The sequence below is a fragment of the Synchiropus splendidus genome, chromosome 13 (assembly GCF_027744825.2).
Source record: "Synchiropus splendidus isolate RoL2022-P1 chromosome 13, RoL_Sspl_1.0, whole genome shotgun sequence".
NCBI lineage: Eukaryota > Metazoa > Chordata > Actinopteri > Syngnathiformes > Callionymidae > Synchiropus > Synchiropus splendidus.
The window spans coordinates 12,040,001-12,061,674 of NC_071346.1; the positions used below are offsets into that span (position 1 = coordinate 12,040,001).

The following is a 21,674-nucleotide window of genomic DNA, read 5'->3' on the forward strand; positions in this document are numbered from 1 at the left end:
ATATATATATATATATATATATATATATATATATATATATATATATCCAAAAACATATTGAAACGTTGACATCATGTATAAACCGGATTATGTAGAATGAAAAAAGAATGTTTGGTTACAATTATAATATGGCAAATAATATATAGTATGGTTTCAACATGTTTATGGCTCAATATATATAGCCAAATAATTATATAGTTATATATATATGTATATAGCCAAAAACATGTTGAAACTTTGACATATTATATATTATTTGCCATATTATAATTGTAACCAAACATTCATTTTTCATTCTACATAATCCGTTTTATTACACTATTATTATACTATTATCTCCGTCATCTAGTCTGGTTACTTTTGCTCTCCATAAAAACATCCGCATTCCATGCACCCTTATTATAATGATTATAATTATAGGAATTATGATGCCATGTGGAGCACGAAAAGCTCTCTCTCTCTCTCTCTCTCTCTCTCTCTCTCTCTCTCTCTCTCTCTCTCTCTCTCTCTATATATATATATATATATATATATATATATATATATATATATATACATAATTCATTCCTGATTCAAAATAAACCAAAAAAAGAAAAAAAAAAACACAAAAAACACAGAACACAAATACACAAAATATATATATAAAAAGACATTAGATTAATAATATGAAAGCCATATCACCTGTCCCAGGGAGGCTCGAAGTCACATTTTGAGCTTGAAGAGAGGAAGAAAAAAAAAAAAAACAATAACAGTTTTACATCTAAAAATTGGACCAACAGGAATGTTTTCATCTGGACAACACGTTCATGACGGTATTTCCCCGTGATTTTCGGGTCATTATGCCGAATGAATGACCTTTTTCTTGGCCACCCGGTGATTTATCATATTGCTGCGTTCGATTAACGCACAAATGAAGTCAGAAGCCGCGATTATCGACCATTTGCGTCGTCACTGAACGCTGATTCTCGGTCAGCTGAGAATTCATGAACAGAAACGTCAACGTTAATGATTCATTCAAATGAAGTTTAGCTTATAAAAACGGATTCCCATCAAAAACATCTCAATAAAACACACGCTTTTTTTACTCACAGTCGGACATAGGAAGCAACAGCAACAACAAGAAACGCGCTCCATGCAAATCCATGACGCACCCGCTGCGGAATCTGGATGCGCTTGTTTATATACTGTCGGCCGCACTGTTCACGCGCGTGCACGAGACAAGAACGCGTCTGTCGTCTGAAACTTTATTACAATAGAGGCCTATTCTCGACCGTATCGCATTTCAGAAGTTCAGGGGTATGATTTCGTCTGATGATTTATAACAGACGAGTCCAGACAAAATATGTGTTGGGAATGTCATTTTGCACAAAAGATGAGGCAACGGTCAAATACACAATTTCCGCCAAATGCAGTCAAGTGCGACAGCGTGACATTGTGATTTTAAATGTCATGTTTTGCCGTTTTCTATTGTAATTTTTTATCACTTAAATGTTTTATCTGCGTTGCATTTTCTTCACGAAACAGTTTTTATTTGGTCTATCTTTACTGTTGTGTATTTTTAACTCGCCTTAACATTATAAATTTTCCTAAAGTGTAAAAAAAAAAAGCAATTAAAACGTTTTATGTTCGCGACAATACAATTCAGAATTTCATAACAATAAAAGCACCTTAATATAATAATAATAATAATAATAATAATAATAATAATAATAATAATAATAATAATAATAATAATAATAATAATAATAATAATAATCATCATCATCATCATCATCATCATCATCATCATCATCATCATCATCATGAGAAACAAATAGCGACAAAGATTGGTTTTAATGAGGAAAAAGAAAATCTGAAAACATGATTAAGAATTCAACATGCTGTTTTGTCACAATACATTCTGTGCAGGATACATCAAAGTGTCTTCAATAAATAGGTTACACACAATACACTGCGGAGAATAAAATGATGGGGTCGAAAGCAACCAAGCAGAAGGGAAACACTCCAAAATTTCAAGTTTGTTATATCCTTATTGATAACAAAATGTGGTGCTCCTGACTTATGTGATTTTTTTTTATCCAGAAAAGTGGAGACAAATTTAATTCGCTTTCACTTTTAGGCCAATTGTATTCACCAGTTGACAACCCTCAGAATAAATAATAAACATTTGAGCTAAATAAGTCATAAAGCTTCCCTAAAGCTTCCTGTTTCTTTGCTTTAACTAATTTTGTGTGCTATCAAGCGTTATTCCCTCTACTTGAAAGCTCACGGAATCGTAGCGTATAAAGCGGCTGCACACTTTGAAGCTAGATTGACAAATGTTACTTATGACTTCTCTGACATTTCTTCTCTGACGTATCATCGAGCCTAAAGAATCGCTGACTTACGATTCTTTTCAACTGTTGCTTGTGATCCAGTCAATTCCCTTTCAGAGCAGTGTCATTTTTCTTCTCCCATCCCGTTTTTCCTTCACGCTAGTTTTTTATTTTGTCATTTGGAAAGTTATTTAGAAAGATGAGTGGTACAATTTGAGTTGCAATGAAATCTGATGGGTGAATTCTGATACCGTCCTTGATCCTCAACCTCAGTCCACAAAAATGTGCAACATCTGTTCTCAGGAAACTAAGCGGAGGAGCCAAATTGAGGTAAGCATCTTCCTCAATATTGAGATCTACCGGCAGCGAGGTTAGGATTGAGGAACACCCAGAATGCTTTGTGTATGTTCAGCCAATAAAAAAATTCCATCCAAAGAGGTGAAGAACACTACACGAACTACAAATGTAATTATTTTATCTTTGTTAACGGAGATATAAATATGACAAAAAACACAGTATTATCTGAGTTTACGCCCATTTTATGGATTATTTACGTCATTGTTGAATGACACTTATTTTTATTTCATGATCTTTTGACAATCTGCTGCCCCCCACAGTCCCAGGAGTCAGGTGGTGCCCTTAACTTTGGTTTTGAGGGCCAAGGTTGAGGGTAAAGACAGAGGATTCAGGGAGTCAGTCTGGGACCCACGGTGTAGGTAAATAGTGAATCATTGATCACCGCAGAACAACGTGAGGCTTGTCTCAAACACAAACTATTGCTCTTCATTTTGATTCCCAAATGTATTTCTTGGCATCTTGAGGAAGTCCGGTCTGCTGTTTGCTTCGCCCATGCCTTTATTCGCCCAACCCAGCTGGGTTCACCTGGTCATTCCACATTATGCTGTCCAAATTCCCACAAAGACCTTCCACCTTTCCCATGTATACGCTGGGTAGAGTTATCACTGCAAAACAATTCAGTCAGACTTGTCAGTTAGTAGCGCGTCCAGACGATCAGTTGGGTCAGTATTTGTAAAATAATATAATGGCTGCAACCAACAATTCATCCATTCATTCGTCCTGACATGAATCGCAACCACCCACTTAAAACATGGATTTACAGTTGAACGTCGAGGTTAGTTTACCTGTTGTCCAATACGGATTGAACTCCACTGACAGGCCAAAGTCAGTTTCCAGATACATCTTAGCACAGGAGCTTCTGATGTGGAGACCCAGTGATGGTGACGCTGGTGTCTTAGTGATCGTGCCATCCACCTGAAGACAGTCATGAGGTCAGACTTTAACTGCATATTTATGGTGCGTGAGCTGACACTCTATTGTCTATTGTAGACAATTGTACTATTGTACAATTGTCTATTGTACTTCGATACGATATTCTCAGTTACAAGTGCATTTTTATGAACAACACCAAACAATACTCACAAGCAGCTCTAGCTTCCTCTTGAACTCCACTGTGTGGTTGTAGACTCTGATTTTCAGCTCTTGTACTTTCCCATTCCATTGCTCTTCAGACTTACTTCCGTCATCTTTGGGCTTTTCCTCATCCTTACTTTCTTCGTCGTCGTCGTCGTCATCATCATCGTCATCGTCATCGTCATCATCATCATCATCATCATCATCATCATCATCGTCATCGTCGTCGTCGTTGTCATCATCGTCGTCGTCGTCATCATCGTCGTCGTCATCATCATCATCATCATCACAATCTCCTTGTCGATGTCGCTCTTCCTCTTCACTATCTTCAGATTTCCCCTGGTCACTGCTTTTTTCACTTGACTCTTCCTTTTCACCATCTTTGGATTTGCTCCCATCACTACTAGTTCTCTCTGAGTCATCACATTTTCTGAGGTTTTTCTTTTTCTTATCCTTCTGTCTGGATTTGCTACCATCACTACTACTTCCATCATCTTCTCGCCGGTGTCTCTCTTCCTCTTCACTGTCTCCATCACTGCTTCTTTCGCCTGACTCATCCTTTTTATGATCTTTGGATTTACGTTCTCGTCCCTTATTTGATTTAATTTCTTTGCTGCGACAGCCATCTTGTTTGCCACACATTTCGTTGTCATCGGATGTCACTTCATCTGTGCCACCCTCAAAGTCACCAGGTTGTTTCTCTTTGCCTCTCTTCTTTCTTTCTCTATCATGATGTCGCTCATCCTCCTTACTATCTTCAGATTTACTTTTCTCACTGCCTCCTTCATCTGAGTCATCCTTTTTCCTATCTTTGGATTGACTGTCGTCATCGCTACATCCAGTGAAGCGATCGTGTACTGCAAGAAGTGGACCATCCATGTCCTTCTCGCTGCTGTCTACGCCATAGTTTATTTTTTCAATGTAAACATGAGGAAGCTCCGGCGGGAGATCTTTGGTCTGGACCAGCACGTTGGAGTCCTCGCCTTCGAAATGACTCATCATTGCATCAAAGGTTTTGTAGTAAACTCCTCTGAAAACAGTGCACTCTTGGAAATCGGATTAAAAAGAAAGAAGATTATTAGGGAATGCATTAAACATAAAATAACAGAAATTAGTCTTCAAGCACCTGTTTTTTGGCAGCGATATTTGTTGCCTCTTAAAAGGCAGATAGAATTTCCCTGACACTCAGTCTTTTTGCATGAAATCGTTCCTTGGCCACGTTGTTTCTTGCATTCACATTTCTGCGTGCAGCGGTCACTTAACCACTTTTCACTGAACTAAAAAGAAAACACAGATTTTTCCCCTTAAACAAGGACTGGGAACTGCGGAGCATATTTTTGAGCAATTTTCCTACTTGATATTTGTTGCCGGTTGCGTCAACGCATCCACAACGTTGGACAGGGACGCACTTGTTCTTCTTTAGGACAAAGCCGTCGTCACACACACAACCCGCCGCACACTCGGTGTCTGTGCTGCACTTTGGGGGGCCGTTCAACTTCTTGCAGGATGGGATGCAGGCAGGCATGCAGCTAGTATAATGACTGTTCTTTGGGCAGGTTTCTGTGGAGAAGATCGGACAACTGGTTAGCATTTAGCATTGCATGCTAAACCCTTCATAGACAGGGACTACAACTGTTGTTGAAGGTTTTGTGCTAACAAACACAAAGTACTCAACTAACCAAGAAAAACATTTCAACTTTCGCATGATTGTATTTTAAGAATTTCTTGTGCGTTAAAGACAATATTGAAGTATTAAAAAAACAATTTTGGCCTTTTGCTAGTTACTGAACGTGTGGAGAAGATTTTTACGAACCTTTAAAACTTAAGATAAATGTTGACATGTTTCAGTGGAGGAAATACGAGGAGGACATACAAACTCCACTGCCACAAGCAGGAAGTGAACCTGCAATCCTCTAGCGCTAAACACTGCCGACCAACTTGAGGACCTATTCCCCGCATAGTTAACAGCAAGTATAATATCTAGTACAGATGGGGAATTGAGGTTTCATGACACATTATTGACGGGTCGACGAGGCTTCATGAAACAGTGTCCTGATTTTTACAGGCCACCAGATGGCACTGTCTGCTGTAAAATGTTTGGACTTGAACAACTAATTCAATGAAACCTCCCATCATTCCTAAACCCAGAGCGTCATCTACTTAAATAAGGACACTGTTTCATCAACCCCGCAATACTGTTTCATGATGCCTCATCTATCCATCACTAAATTCTAGCCAACAATGAATTCTTACTTACTTGATAAATGTTCTGGTGTCTGGCTTGAAAGTGCCACTTGAACTGTGGTTGGACGCTGTCCTCCAGTTGTCCTTGACCAACGTGTTCTTGCTGTGACTGGACGCTGCGTTTCTTGCTCTCCAACTGAAGATTGTGGTGTTGTATGACGTGGAAGTCTTGCTCCTGGAGAAGAGTGGCGTTCAGTTGAAACCAGAGTTTTAGTTTCATGAAAAGATTTGGTCTTGACTATGAACCACTTACCTGTGTTTGCGTCTGGTTTCACTGTAGTTGTAATAGCGGTGTGAACTGGAGCAAGTGGTGTTTTCATGTTGGGTTCTGTTGGATCTGAATCGTCTGCCTTCATGCTCCATTGAGTCGTAGTTGGTGGCTGTGAGTGGGTGGTTCTCGGAAACTGTCTAATAGTTGATGGGAATTGTGTAGTTTTCGTAGTGGACGTAGTGGAGCGTGTTACTGCAGGAGTCTCCTTAGACTCTTGGTTTGACGTTGGAATCGTCACCTGAGTTGAAGGGAACACAGTCTTTGGTTCAGTTGAAGTCAAATACTTTGGTCTTCTTGTTCTTCCAGTGAACGGTGGGTGTTTTGCAGCTGTTGAAAGTCCATCATGTGGCCTGAGCAACGGTGTCTGAGGTGTAGGATATAAAGGAGGTGGAGTTGTGTCGGGCTGAAGGTGGGGCTGTGACTTGGCAGGATGGCTGGTTGATTCAGCATTGCTGGATGACTGTGCTTTGGCTGTCGATGTTTGGATTGAGCGAATAAATTCAGGCGCTTCTGTCGAACTTTTCTGAAGTCTTGACTCTGTGGATTGCTCTGCTACTGCTGGGGTTGTATTAGAAGGATGTGGACTTAATGGAAATCCAGGTTGGGACGGTTTGCCGGCTGAAGTGGATGCTTTTTGTGTAAATGTTGAGTCCACGAGTGGTTTGAAAGATGTTTTAGCTGTAACTGAAGGCTGATGTCCAGGAGGGGTCGGTTTAGATGATACTTTCCTTTGATCTTTTGTGGTGATCGCCTCCATGCTGAAAGGTTTGGCTGCAGTTTGGGTTGGAAATTTTGACCCAGTTGGCTGTTGTGCTTCAGAAGACGGAGTCCACATATCAGTCATAACTACCTCAGTTAACTCAGAAGAAGTTGATGTAGCTGGATTAGGTGGCATAGATGCTAAGTTTTCAGTCGTAGTTAATCCAAATGGAGTGAAAGGCTTTGTAGCAACTGTGGTGTCATGCGTCTTCCCTCTGTCTTGTTCAGTTGTTGAGGAAGTTTGAGTGACTCTTCTTTGTGTGAGTGGCCCAGCTACTGACACATATTGTGGCTCATTTGTTGAAGATGGATGGACGAAAGTGGGGGCAAGGGGTTGTGGCTTCGTGCTGAAAATGTTTTCGTTTGAAATAGATGACTGTGCGCTGTCGCTAGTACCATGTTGTGGAAAAAGCGTATCAGAGTCAGCTGGTGCCAGGGTCCTAGCTGCTGTAATTCTGGGTGTCACTTGTGGTTGAACTTCTGTTTCCTGTGATGGCTGTAGATACATAGTTGCTATGGTAGAAGTTAGAGGCTTCTCATTGGCTGGGGTTCGATGTGATACAGATGTTGTCATATGCTGTTTCGGTGGTTGAAATGAAATGTGTTCAGTATCTTCATTTTGTGGTTGAGATGGTGCAAATGGGGCTTTTGAAGACTCCTCTGAATTCAGTGTCAAAATTCTGGTGATAAGATGTTGTGTAACAGTTGTCGATTTCTGTGTCTGTACTTCATCTGTTTTGTTTTGTTCATCAGATGGACTTTGATGTGGATTGGTTGGGGCAGCTGTCGGGCTCATTGTCCTTTCTGTGGGACGACCAGAGGTTGACGTCGTTGATTTAACTGTGGTGGGAGTTCGGTGATGTGTTGCTTTAGGTTTAAAAGTTGTGTGTGTTTTTAAGGGATTCAGTGTTTGAGGTGTTGCAGTGATGTCCTCCTGTGGTTGACTTGATGCTGGGGGACTTGTTGGTTTGATCAGACCTGAACAGACAGAACCAGATCACATGAGGCCTCAACTACAACAGTAGCTGAGACAAGGCGGCAGTAGTAACACAGTTGGAGCAAAACAGCAAATTCTGGAAAAGTCTAAACAGCCTTGCTAGGCGTTGAAAAGCTCATCGACCCATCACTAAATTCTCGCCAACAATGAATTCTTACTTACTTGATAAATGTTCTGGTGTCTGGCTTGAAAGTGCCACTTGAACTGTGGTTGGACGCTGTCCTCCAGTTGTCTTTGACCAACGTGTTCTTGCTGGACGCTGCGTTTCTTGCTCTCCAACTGAAGATTGTGGTGTTGTATGACGTGGAAGTCTTGCTCCTAGAGAAGAGTGGCGTTCAGTTGAAACCAGAGTTTTAGTTTCATGGAAAGATTTGGTCTCGACTATGAACCATTTACCTGTGTTTGCATCTGGTTTCACTGAAGTTGTAATAGCGGTGTAAACTGGAGCAAGTGGTGTTTTCATGTTGGGTTCTGTTGGATCTGAATCGTCTGCCTTCATGCTCCATTGAGTCGTAGTTGGTGGCTGTGAGTGGGTGGTTCTTGGAAACTGTCTAATAGTTGACGGGAATTGTGTAGTTTTCGGTGGTCGATTGGAAATGTGAGTTCGCGGGAGGTTCTGTGAACCAAATGTAGTTTTGAGCAATCCATCAGTGTTGGCAGTATCAGGAGCTGTGGGCGTTTTGGAATTCACTAACGTCGGTGGTGGAGTCGGGGCTTCAGTTCCTGATGATGCTGGTTGGGGGTGTTTTCCTGTTGCTTGTGTGGAAGGTTGTGGAGAGGTGGTTGATGGTGCGTGCTGGGAAGGAGTGCTGCCTTCAGTTTGACGCAGTGTTTTTCTGTTTTGTTCAGTTGCTCTTTCGGTTTGTGGAATAGTTGTTTGTGGTCCTGTTGGTAATAAATGACGGGATTCTGTTTGACTATATGTTGTTTTATGAGATTCTACAGTGGAGCGTGTTACTGCAGGAGTCTCCTTAGACTCTTGGTTTGACGTTGGAATCGTCACCTGAGTTGAAGGGAACACAGTCTTTGGTTCAGTTGAAGTCAAATACTTTGGTCTTCTTGTTCTTCCAGTGAACGGTGGGTGTTTTGCAGCTGTTGAAAGTCCATCATGTGGCCTGAGCAACGGTGTCTGAGGTGTAGGATATAAAGCAGGTGGAGTTGTGTCGGGCTGAAGGTGGGGCTGTGACTTGGCAGGATGGCTGGTTGATTCAACATTGCTGGATGAATTGGCTTTGACTGTCGATGTTTGGAGTGAGCGAATAATTTCAGGCGCTTCCGTCAAACTTTTCTGAGGTCTGGACAAAGAGTGAAACGGAACTTCTGTTCGAGTGGCTTTTGGTGGTAGTGGGTTTGATGAACTTGACTGTTGTATATCAGGGAGATCTGAAAATCCTTGGGGATCTTTGGGGGAGTTGGTTAACAACCGTAGTGAAGTTACGGTTGCAGGTTTTGTGGACACAGCTTCTGTAGACGTTTGTGAACTTCCAATCGTAGCATGGGTTTGGGATACGACATCTGTTTGATGCGGTGGTGTGGTTATACCAGAAATTGCTCTTTCTGAAGTGGATGCTTTTTGTCTAAATGTTGGGCCCATGTGTGGTTTGAAGAAGGTTTTAGCTGTAACTGAAGGTTGATGTCCAGGAGGGGTCGGTTTAGATGATACTTTCCTTTGATCTTTTGTGGTGATCGCCTCCATGCTGAAAGGTTTGGCTGCAGTTTGGGTTGGGAATTTTGGGTCAGTTGGCTGCTGTGCTTCAGAAGACGGAGTCCACATATCAGTCATAACTAGCTCAGTTAACACAGAAGAAACTGATGTCACTAGGTTAGGTGGCGTAGATGCTAAGTTTTCAGTCGTAGTTAATCCAAATGGAGTGGAAGGCTTCGCAGCAACTGTGGTGTCATGCTTCTTCCCCCTGTTTTGTTCAGTTGTTGCAGGAGTTTCGGTTGAGGAAGTTTGAATGACTGTTCTTCGTGTGAGTGGCCCAGCTATTGACACGTTTGTTGAGTTCTGTGTCTGTACTTCATCTGTTTTGTTTGGTTCATCAGATGGACTTTGATGTGGATGGGTTGGGGAAGCTGTCATTGTCCTTTCTGTGGGACGACCAGAGGTTGACGTCGTTGATTTCACTGTGGTGGGAGTTCGGTGATGTGTAGCTTTAGACTTAAATATTCTGTGTGTTTTTAAGGAATTCAATGTTTGAGGTGTTGCAGTGATGTCACCTTGTGGCTGACTTGATGCTGGGGGACTTGTTGGATTGATCAAACCTGAAACAGAACCAGGGTCCAGATGAGCAAGCTTCCAAGTGTAATGCAAAGTTGGCGATGACATTATTTGAAAATGAGGAAGTGTAACTGATCCCTTAGCAAGGACAAGGTAGCTTCTACATGGAGTGACAAGGCGACACTTGTCCTTATTCATTGTCACATAAAATAACATGAGACAAAGGCAGTAGTAGCAGAGTTGGAGCAAAACAGCGAGAGAATTCGTTGCACTCTGAACAGTAACATTCACACACTCAGTAAGATCATACATGCCTTCATGCCAACATTTTCAAGTTACATCCTTTCAAAATAGTGACATTGCAGTTGAATGTTACATATAAAAAACTCTTGCACCGATAGGGTAACTTACCGCACAATGTTGAGTTTCTCCATTTTAACACAGGGATTCCACCTTCCTGGCAGATGTCAGCGTAGAACTGGAATATCTCACACATCGCCCTGGGGTCTCCATGTGTGGCGCACATGTCTGCCACACACTTGCGGAAGTAACTCTCCACCGCTAGGATTGAACGGCAGGCTGCGAAGGGTCCGGTCTTCGATTGGATTCCTCCACAATACAAGACACTGCCGTATAAAGCTTTAGCTGGTGGGTCACACTGATTCGGCACTGGTTCACTCTTGCAGTTGTGGAAACTTTCCGATCGATCCAAAGAGATATCTGAACCATCAATGTTGTCATCCTCGCCGAGGTTGCTGCTGCACGGGCCGCAGACTTTGTTGGAGTGACCGGGCGGTACTATGAGATCCACCGATCCAGTCACGTCATATACAACGGAGAGACCAAAGCTGGTTAGTATTTCCAGGGCCACCAGATTACACCTGATCGTGATGGCACCGTTGTGGAGGCTCAGAGGCAGTTTCCTCAATTCTCCATTGACCTAAAGAAGTGTTTTAAATACAGAACAGTGAACAGAATAACTGAGGAAATGACGTGGCGTCACACTCACCACAGCCTGCTGCGTCTCGTTTCTATGCAGGGAAATCGTGTCACTCACTGTGTACACAACCACCTGTTGAACAGTTGTCGGCAATGTCATCTCTTGAGCAACGATAACCTCCACACGGAACACAGATTTTTCCTGGGCACAGCTTTTCGCCAGAGTGTAGGTGCAAGGTTGCGTGAAGCGAAAGACCTCTCCATCAAAAGTGCTCCCGCCCTCGTCGCGGTATATGGTCATGGTGTCGGACTGGAAGATTCCACCTTCCGGATTCGAGGGAAAACAGTGGAGCTGGCCATCAGAGCAGAAGCAGTGGGTGGAGAGGTCGGTCCAGAACTCAGTGTTGGATTCACACTGTTGCCCTGCGGCAGATGAGACACAATTGTCAGGGGTAATTGAGGCCCCTCTTCTCCCTGCCTGCACCCTTCTCTTCACCTCCCCCTGATCTTGGTGCATCACACCTTCTGACCTTATTTTACTCCCCTGTCAACATCCTCAATGCATCATCACTGGTCTAACTTGAGGCTAAAGAGTAACACCCGGCCCTCAAAATGAATCCTGCAAGATAATTTCATGAATTATTGTCAGCCCTAGAAGTCTCTCCCATAATGCACTGCAACAGTTGCGTTAGACACCTGGTGTGATTGTGTCCAGATGCCATCGAACAATAAGAATGTAGGCAGAAAAACATACCACAGACGCTGCTTCTTATGCCAATCTGATTGAATGTGACCTGGCTGGAGTTCGACTGGGCCAGCACTGCTTCAAGTACGACCTGTTTCCAACAAGAAGATCAAATATTATCAAATTACATTTTAGCAAGGATCAATGATTCACTGTTCTTACCTCAGTCCCCGGTTCAGTGATTGTAATGGGCACCAGGGCCAGTCTCCACACTTCCAAGGCCACTGCAGGTGAAGTCCACATCACCTGTGGACCACTGCTGTTGTAGAGTAGAGCCCGAAGACCAGACGCATTTGTGGTGACAGAGTTCAAGAACCAGAACTCCAGACAGCCCTCGGTCGCATTCAGTGGACCGCTCATTAAGATTGACACAACACTGTCTAATAATGAATAATAAATAATAAACAAACAACATACATCCTCAGGGTAGATATTCACATGACAACAACAATGTTATTGTTAATTTTTGAAGATTTAATGTATCATATTTAACTCTTCACTCAGCGACTCTATCTACCTACCTGTCTGTCTGTCTATCTATGTGTCTATCTACCTGTCCATCTATCTATCTGTCTGTCTATCTATTTACCTACCTGTCTGTCTGTCTGTCTATCTATGTGTCTATCTACCTGTCCATCTATCTGTCTGTCTGTCTGTCTGTCAATCTATTTACCTGTCTGTCTGCCTGGCTATTTACCTACCTGTCTGTCTGTCTATCTATGTGTCTATCTACCTGTCCATTTATCTATCTGTCTGTCTATCTATTTACCTGTCTGCCTGTCTGTCTATTTACCTACCTGTCTATCTGTCTGTCTGTCTGTCTGTCTATCCAACTGTCTATCCATCTATCTAACTATATATATCTATCTTTCTTTCCATCTATCTACCTGTCTATCTATCTTTCTGTCTACCTACCTGTCTGTCTGTCTATTTACCTGTCTGTCTGTCTGTCTGTCTAACTGTCTATCCATCTATCTAACTATATATCTATCTTTCTTTCCATCTATCTACCTGTCTATCTATCTTTCTATCTGCCTACCTGTCTGTCTGTCTGTCTGTCTATCTATGTGTCTATCTACCTGTCCATCTATCTATCTGTCTGTCTGTTTGTCTATCTACCTGTCTGTCTGTCTGTCTATCTATTTACCTACCTGTCTGTCTGTCTGTCTATCTATGTGTCTATCTACCTGTCCATCTATCTGTCTGTCTGTCTATCTATTTACCTGTCTGCCTGTCTGTCTATTTACCTACCTGTCTGTCTGTCTGTCTGTCTGTCTGTCTATCTAACTGTCTATCCATCTATCTAACTATATATATCTATCTTTCTTTCCATCTATCTACCTATCTACCTACCTGTCTGTCTGTCTGTCTGTCTGTCTATTTACCTGTCTGTCTGTCTGTCTAACTGTCTATCCATCTATCTAACTATATATCTATCTTTCTTTCCATCTATCTACCTGTCTATCTATCTTTCTATCTGCCTACCTGTCTGTCTGTCTGTCTGTCTATCTACCTGTCCATCTATCTATCTGTCTGTCTGTCTGTTTGTCTATCTACCTATCTGTCTGTCTATCTATCTATTTAACTATCTAACTGTCTATCTATCTCTCTCTCTCTCTCTCTATCTATCTATCTATCTATCTATCTATCTATCTATCTATCTATCTATCTATCTATCTATCTATCTATCTATCTATCTATCTACCTACCTACCTTCCTACCTACCTACCTACCTTCCTACCTACCTACCTGTTTATCCATCTACCTACCTGTCTAGCCATCGATCTAGCCATCTATCTATCTATCTTTCAATCTATCTAAAAATACACAATGACTGACTGCTGAGCCGTGAGTGATCTGTTGATGTGTACCTGTTCTGCGCTGGCTCTTTGTCCAGCCACAAAAGTTCTTGTCACTCCCAAAAGAACACTGTGTAATGTACTCTGGGTGGAAGGAGAAAATGTTTCACTGTTCAACTCCTCATTCCGTCTGGACGAAGAAACTATTGGTAGTTTGGTGAAATGCTGATGTGTCGTACCTGTGTCTCTCCATCCTGGAAGAGTGACGGCTGAAATGTTACTGTCCGCCCTGTTTAATATGGAAAATTAAATAAGTATGATCCTGATATTTCCTTTTCTGCAGTACTCACCAGGCATGAGTCCTTTTCTGAATGATAAGGAGAAGAGCCAGAGCGAGCCAGTCGATGAACCTGCCTCCAGGCATGACTAATTCGAAGACAGTTCTCCACTCTCTTGAAAAGGACGATGAATAAACAATGAGCAGGAACAAACTCCTTCAAAAAAAAAAAAAACAGAAAACTTGATGAATAATTACCTCTGGGTCCAGAGGCAACGGCTCTCTGGTGATGTTCCCGGGAATAAATCCCAACCAGCTGGTATTTATAGCCCTGAGAGGAGGAGACTAAGGAGGTGTCACAGTTCCTTCAAGACATGGCAGGACAGCGAAAACTCATGAATACACATCAGCTTTTTAAGAAGCTTTTATCTATGGATGAAATATTTTCAATACCTTCAGTGGGTCGGTAAGTTTCAGAGTTGTGTGGGTGCTGCGGTTCAAAAAACTATGCAAGGTTTCACTGAAGTGGTCGCTTAAAGCCAAACATGATATGGCAGACAGTGCCACCTAGTGGCGTCTGAAAATCAGGACACTGTTTCATGAAACCTCATCGACCCATCACTAGCTGCCGGGGTAAATCAATCCATCCTTCTATTCCATTGTATACATCAGCAAGAGTCTGGAACTTGTGATGAAAGACCTCGACTTTCGAAGAAGGACGTTCGACACTCGGTTATTTCATGACCGTGCTAATGTGTCGATCACCTTTGAGGCAACACCCTGCTCTGCATGGAAGTCCATCATTTTGTTCTCCTTTATCTGACATGAGCTCACTGGTCAAGTGCCTCTTGAGTCATAGTTGGTAGTCGACACCCCAGTTGGCCACTGCTCCTCGTATTTGCTGATGCAAGACAAGTCATCCAGTGTTGCTAGCGACCGAGATGTTCAAGATAATACTGGAATATAGCTAAAAGGCTAACAGTGTCTTGATGCCCCAAAGATATGTGGTCAAACAACAAACATGTTCCCATGACCTGCTGGGTTTGGCGATCTTCATTGAAGATTTCGATAGTGTACGCAATACTCCAGGTGAAGGGTCAAGAGAACTGTCCTTCACATGGATCATTTTCATGGTATTTCATAACATGATCTCAACATGGGTCTGATATGTTCACGACCAATGAGTCCCAGAACTCTTGAAAAGAGTTCAGTTTCCAGTCAGTCTAATTTAAATCTGCTCCTTACTCTGATGCCTTTCTGCTTCTCTCTCTCTCTCTCTTCCTATATATATATATATATATATGTATATATATATATATATATATATATATATATATATATATATATATATATATATATATATATATATATATAATAAAGTTTTCTTTTCATCCTGGTTGACTCGTATCACTCCTGTGCTGCCTGCACCCCTCTCCACCTCTCTTCATCTCAGTCGACTTCTTTAGATGACTGATCCTCCTTCCTCACTTCTACTTTGTTGTAGGGGTTGTTCTATTAATTTTAATGCACAGGTATTATTTTATCTGGCGTTTCAGTATAAACCCCAGAGTCACCCCCCCCACTGCTCAACAGTCACTTTAGCTCATAGCTTCTCTTCTCTCAACAAACTGGGGCCCCACCAAGGTAAAACCTAAATGTTACCCACTTGAATTCACTGATACAGTGTTATTTTTTAGTGTCTCACTTTTGACAGAGATGGAGTGCCCTATGGGGGCGCTACCAGGCTAAAATCAGGCATCCAGTGGCGGGCTGCAAAAGTGCAACCTGAGGGCTGCAAATGGCCTGCAGGCCACAACTTTGAGAACCTTGCTATGGATAAAGTTTTTTTTTAACATTTTTTTAATGACATACACTTTCGGAGAGCGTATGTCTGGCGGTCACTGACAGAATGTAAATGGAGTGCAAGTCAACAGCCAACCGTGGCAGCAGGTGGAACGACAGATAAGGACAGCTCGACCTATTATGACATTCCTGAAACCCCGCAGGTGAGTCAACTGGAAGCACAGCCCAAAAACAAATATTATAACAGTCACTCTTTGTTGGAATTCTGCTAAAAACACATGAAGAGTCATCTGAGAAAAATGTGTTGGGTGCAATTTTGTTTTAAACTTACAGACGTGTGCAATCCAGGCGGCCACTGGAATGTCTAGTTTGACCTCAGCAAGTTGATGATTATGTTTGGTTGTAACTTTCCATGACTGACGGAACAATTACATAATTCTGCGATGACTACAATGAATGTGAACTGTTTAATTTCGACCTCTTGATAATTATTTCGATTTGTTTTGCAAAGAAAAAGTTCATCAAGTGGGTGCTGTTGTTGCAACCGACACATTTCTCACCCTCCTGCGGATGATGGGAAATTTCAAGAGCTTGAATCACAATGGTCTTTTGATCGACCGAGCCAGCTGGCCGCGGCTCAGCGACAGGAGCAAGGGCGAAACAGAGAAGACAAGGTCTGAACTCTTTAACAACTTACTGTTAGATGCAAGACTTGCTATATTGGCAGAAAACTAGTGACAGTAACTGGTGAGGACCATAACCTGCAGCGTTCATTTCAGAGCTAGTCACGATAATATCTTAAACTCATGGCATTTTCATAAAGACCTTCCCCACACTAGTGGATGTAACCCAGATAGCTCTGAGAGACATCATGTGCTAGTTCAACCTGGCGCTGCCATCAGTCCATCACCCCACTCTCATGCGACTCCAGCAATCATTGACAAACTCCTCCTGGAAAACAAAGATTTGACCATTGTTTTTCACGTGGTCTGGGACAGCCTGTGCCTTCATGACTCCACTTTTTCTTTATTTTTTTTCCACTGGATGAATGAGCTGGAGCTTTAGATTTAGTGAAAAGTTCAGTTCGAATAATGGAAAGACAATAGAAGGTTGGATTAGAGACAAATCCATGAGAATCCTGGTTAAATGTAATAATTTAATTCAACAAGTTTTAGTTTTAAAAGTAAGGAAGCAGCAAAAAGGCAAGCGAGAGAGTTTAAGACCAGGTTGAAGTGAATATTGAATTATTGATGATGTTTTGGCACAGAATAAAGTCGCACTGGAAAAAAAAACAAAGATAGATGGGGTGATGATTTTTTTTTTTCCTCAACAAAGTATTTTTAAGGTGAAACTACAAATAAATCACGGTGAATATGAGATTTGGTTTAACATGGTGAACTAAGTGAACTAAAACACTCGCTCACAAAAGTATATAAAGTGAATCATGTGGAAAATAAACCTCAATGAAAGTCTAAGTGTTTACCACGCTACACTGTTGTACTATATGAATAAATAAATAATAAAGCCACGACCCACCATTTCTACTTTATTCTTCAGTTGACTTCAATCATTTTGCTGACCTACACCTGCTTGTGAATTGTGCGTCGCCAGGTGATGACGATATGGGTATCTGGAATCCCACCTTGTGGAGATGTAACGCAATGCAGTTTTATGGTTTTTCTACGCTTACATTATGAGATGACACTTCAAATAAACTTTTTAAAGCAATTTCTCCTTCACATGACCCTTATATATCCACAAAAAGATGAACCTTGCGAATGAAGTTGGTCTGGTTGTTGTCTACTGGTGACGTCACGACACAAGTGATTCAGGACGGTACGGTCAACAAGGCCATTCTCGACCTCCGTGCTGGAGCAGTTTCGTGGATGTGACATCGGCATTTTGCTGAAGCGAGAGATTCTAAAGAGTTAGACGATTGTCGCGCCGGTGATCCTGACACAGTGGACAAAGAATGACTAGACAAATAAATAGACAGCAGTTTCACTGTGAGGACGTTGGTCCTGGTAGTGATGCTGGTTAGAAGTGCTGAGGGTGTATTGTTATAGCAATATTAACAAAAACACTCATTTGAAAAGGTTGTTTTCTACGGAGCCCCTAAGGGGACAGATCGAGATCGCAAAAATGTATTGCCAGATCTCGCAATACTGTGACGTTCTGGGTTTATGCTATTGTTCCTTTAGTTCAATGGTGACAAGTGAGTGAGGGTGGAGCGAGATGCTGCACTGGGGGTGAGAGAGAGTTCTGTTTTTTGGGAGTTGTTGAGGAGAGCGAGGAGCTGTTTCTGTTTTCTGGAGACCACTACACAGTGTTTGAGTGAAATAAAAGAAGAAACGAAACTATGGAACGGCTGTTTTTGTCTACTACCAACAGACGCTCCAATACTTTTGCAAGATCTCACGCCGTTCAAATGTATTGATTCTGCTGCGAGAAGTAGAGGAGTCATGGAGGATGACCTGACACTGATTTCAAAACTACGCTTGCGACGAAGCACGGACTGTATGTCCTCATATTTTAGTCCAATTTCGAAATGAAATTCAATGAAACTTTCCCACGGACGCTGACTTGCCATCGGTACGGTGGTTTGATCAGGAAGTACTGCGATATCTCACAAAACTTTTGCCAGATATTGCATTTTTTTTTTGGTCATGTCCCCTTAGGGGCTCGGTAGTTTTCTCTACCAGAGTATGAATAATTCACATATATATTTTTTTTTATTTCACAGCAACAGGATGAGTGTTAATGATCAACTTTTAACAGAAGCATGAACTATTACTCTATGACTCTCAAACGTCACCACACAAATCACAGCCACCTTAACCTTCTTCTCCCTCAGTAGTTTCTTTCTCCCGCAGCAAGGGCATATGCTGCCCTTCAAATCGTCACACTCCATTGAGACGTTTGACGCAGTCACGCCTGTGTTTCTTAGCCCTGGGGCACTTCGTTTCTCAAGAAGGCTTCTCTCACAAATGAATGATTCCTGAACAGTCTGTTTAATGAGTATTGGGTCGGTCCTGTGAAGGGAGGCTCACAGGTGACAGACTGTACTGTGCGTGCGTATTAATAATCTGGTATAAATTCAGGTGGAATTCCACATTTGAAAAACTGCTATTCTAGACTAAATGATAAAAATGTGAAAGGAAAAAAGCCTCTAAAGCCTCGGCTTAAATTTCACCAGCTACAGAACTCAACATATTTATCACTATAACATGCCTCTTTCTTCACAGTATATCAATACTCTCTTCCGCCAGTGGATGGCGCCATGCCTCCTTTTAAAAACTAATCGAGCCTGTCCAGATGCAAAACAAACTAATATCAAAAAATATCCCCAGTCGTCACATTCATCTTGTGAGCTGATGTTTTCAAAGCAAATGATATTCCATCTCAAACACATTTCTTTTTATTGATTCCCATGTCTTGCAGTTAAACCCCACCCGGCGACGCAAGCAGTCGCCCACTGTCCCATCTCCCCTCAATTAACTTCAAACTGCTCTCCATTACACGCTACAATGAGATACGCCATTTCATTACCTCACACTGCCCCCTCACTTCGGCTAATTGTTTTTTTCTCTCTCTCTTCAAATTCAGCGATATACCATGATCAGACAGAGCGGTGGGTGCGAGAGGTCGGAGCGGCGAGGAAGGGATGGGCCGCTGCTTTTCAATTGATATGTTGTTTGTGTTGATCTGAGGGAGAGACTCAGTCCGCATAACCTTTAAAAGACAGAGGCCTGAGGCGCTCAAAGACCTTCACTTTCAATCAGCAGAAGGTCAACACAGACCAGACAATGAGACAATGAGTTGTAGTTTTTGGCGCTAACAAGTCAAGAGCATTCAACATCAAAAATGACCCTCAACACACGCAGTCCCTGGGTCTCTGTTAGTAAATACAGCGGTACCTCGGTTCTCGACCACAATCCGTTCCAGACGGCCGTTGGAGAAGCGATTTGTTCGAAATCTGAATCGATTTTTTTCCCATGACAGTGAATGGAAAAAGAAAGAATGCGTTCCAAGCCTTAAAACAGTCTTTTGTAGTAGTGAATGTAGAGTGTCTGCTGCAGGTGCGCTGTTCCTCTATGTGTGTGGCCGCTGCATGTGGGAGGGGTTGCTGAGTGAGTGAGGTCTCTCCAGAAGTGAAGAGGTGCCCGGTGCGTGTCCAGCTCTGAATGTGCGCTTCTGTGCAGTTTGGCTGTGACAAAGTCATAAACCAAGTAACGCTCTGTCCCAGACTCGCCTCATCCCTGTCCCAGCTCCAGCCCACAACAGGACATCAAACCCTGGAGTGGAGGTGTGGAGAGCGAGCACCTCCCCTGTGACACTCTACCACGGTCCAGTGTGGAGACAGGAAAGGTTTTACACCTCAATATGAAGAAAAAACAGTTGTAGCTAACGGGACACGTCTGCATACAGAGGCTGCGTTATACACAATAACAAAGCGCGTCGTGGGTCAGTTATATTTTCTCCAGCTTTTTTCAGGGGCGTTTCAGTTCTGGATTTTCGTTCAAAATCCGAAGCAAAAAAATCTCTAAATTTTTGTTCGAACTCCGATTTGTTAGAATTCCGGGACGCTTGAAAAGGTTCCACTGTACACTGAAGTCCATGCTGACATGGGGTTTAAATGACAGCCTGAAAGCAGAAGTAAGAGGCAGACGCTGAACTACTCCTTGCCGCACCCAAAAAAACCCAGCAGAAGACTCATAAACTGGTGTAGCCCTTACTACTTATCACACTTTTAACTAACCGATTCTCATTTGTCTGTCTTAATACGTGCTTCTACCCTGAATATAAGTCTTTGAGCTCCAAGTCATGGGTGTCACTGAGCCCTGTCCAGACAATGTTATTCATTGCATAAAACTTGTTGAATCAGTTGTTGTTCCTCACCAAAGACCTCTTCTGATTGTCCTCCAGCACATCCTCACCCACTTGTCCATTGCTGTGTTGTGGGGGCAGCAGTTTCTACAAGGAACGCCAGGCAACGTCCACCAGCTAGAACTGTGGGATCCCGATAAGGTCCTAGGCCACAGAAGACCCTTGGTCTTCTCCCAGCAGGCTCTCCCAGAAAGGAACAGTCAGCTCCCTGAAAGGGAGGTGCCCCACCTCATCTGTCTCCTTTCAACGTGGAGAATCAGTGGCTTTACTCATGACAGAGCTCCTCACGCCGTGTCTAAGGGAGACGCCTGCCACCCGTCGAAGGAAACTCATTTCAGACGCTGGTATCTGGGATCTCGTTCTTTCTGTCGTGACCCAAAAGCTCATGACCATAGGTGAGGGTCGGGACGAAAATCGATTGGTAAATGAAGAGTTTTACCTTTTGGCTCAGCTCTCTAAGTGGAGATCTGAGCGAAGGCAAAATGCCACTCACCAACAAGGCTAGATCCTACTGTCATTGGGGCGTGCAAAACCGCCCGACATGGTAAGCTCTTGAACTCCTGGTCGATCAGTGCACCCTTTTTCTTGCCCTTCGACCAGAAGAAGGAGATCACTGGCACAAGCAGGTGGCATGTCCACCTATGGCTCCTTACCATCGATGCAAAACTGTTCAGTAGAGCCCACTTAGATGCAGAGTATCCTAAACTTGCCAACACACAAGTCACCCATGATGGACTCAACAGGAGTTATGCCTAAACAACGGCAACCAAAATAGATGTGAAGCACAGACAACTTCACGTCACATTAGTTCAGATCTCTTCTCACATTATCTCCAATATCACCTTTTGTTTTCATAAACAGCTTCATATTTATGTAGCTGCAGACACAGAGAATTAAAACGGTAAATCATCGCAGGCTGGTGGTGACATACCTCCGCACCAACACGTCCTTCTACAACGTGTACAGAGGGCCCAACCTTTTTCAAA

At 42.5% G+C, this 21,674-nt stretch overlaps 1 protein-coding gene across 1 annotated transcript; it reads right to left on the reverse strand.

Annotated features, from left to right (window-relative positions):
• Positions 1 to 2,954: 2,954 nt before the first annotated feature.
• LOC128769773 (uncharacterized) lies at positions 2,955 to 12,282 on the reverse strand. Its single transcript, XM_053883748.1, has 11 exons — positions 12,085 to 12,282; positions 11,932 to 12,013; positions 11,248 to 11,600; positions 10,650 to 11,178; positions 9,681 to 9,769; positions 8,180 to 8,335; positions 6,244 to 6,398; positions 6,004 to 6,165; positions 3,756 to 4,776; positions 3,458 to 3,587; positions 2,955 to 3,277 (listed from the first exon to the last, which is right to left on the reverse strand). Exons 1-11 carry the CDS (start codon positions 12,280 to 12,282, stop codon positions 3,171 to 3,173), a joined length of 2,982 nt encoding a protein of 993 aa, XP_053739723.1. The 3' UTR covers positions 2,955 to 3,170.
• Between the last annotated feature and the right edge of the window lie 9,392 nt (positions 12,283 to 21,674).

Coding starts and splice junctions, on each gene's coding strand:
- LOC128769773 (XM_053883748.1), bottom strand. CDS start 12,282: ATGAGCGGTCCACTGAATGCGACCGAGGGCTGTCTGGAGTTCTGGTTC. Junction 4,777..6,003: donor GACACCAGAACATTTATCAA/GTAAGTAAGAAT, acceptor CACTGTTTTCAG/AGGAGTTTACTACAAAACCT. Junction 3,588..3,755: donor AGAGGAAGCTAGAGCTGCTT/GTGAGTATTGTT, acceptor GACTGTCTTCAG/GTGGATGGCACGATCACTAA.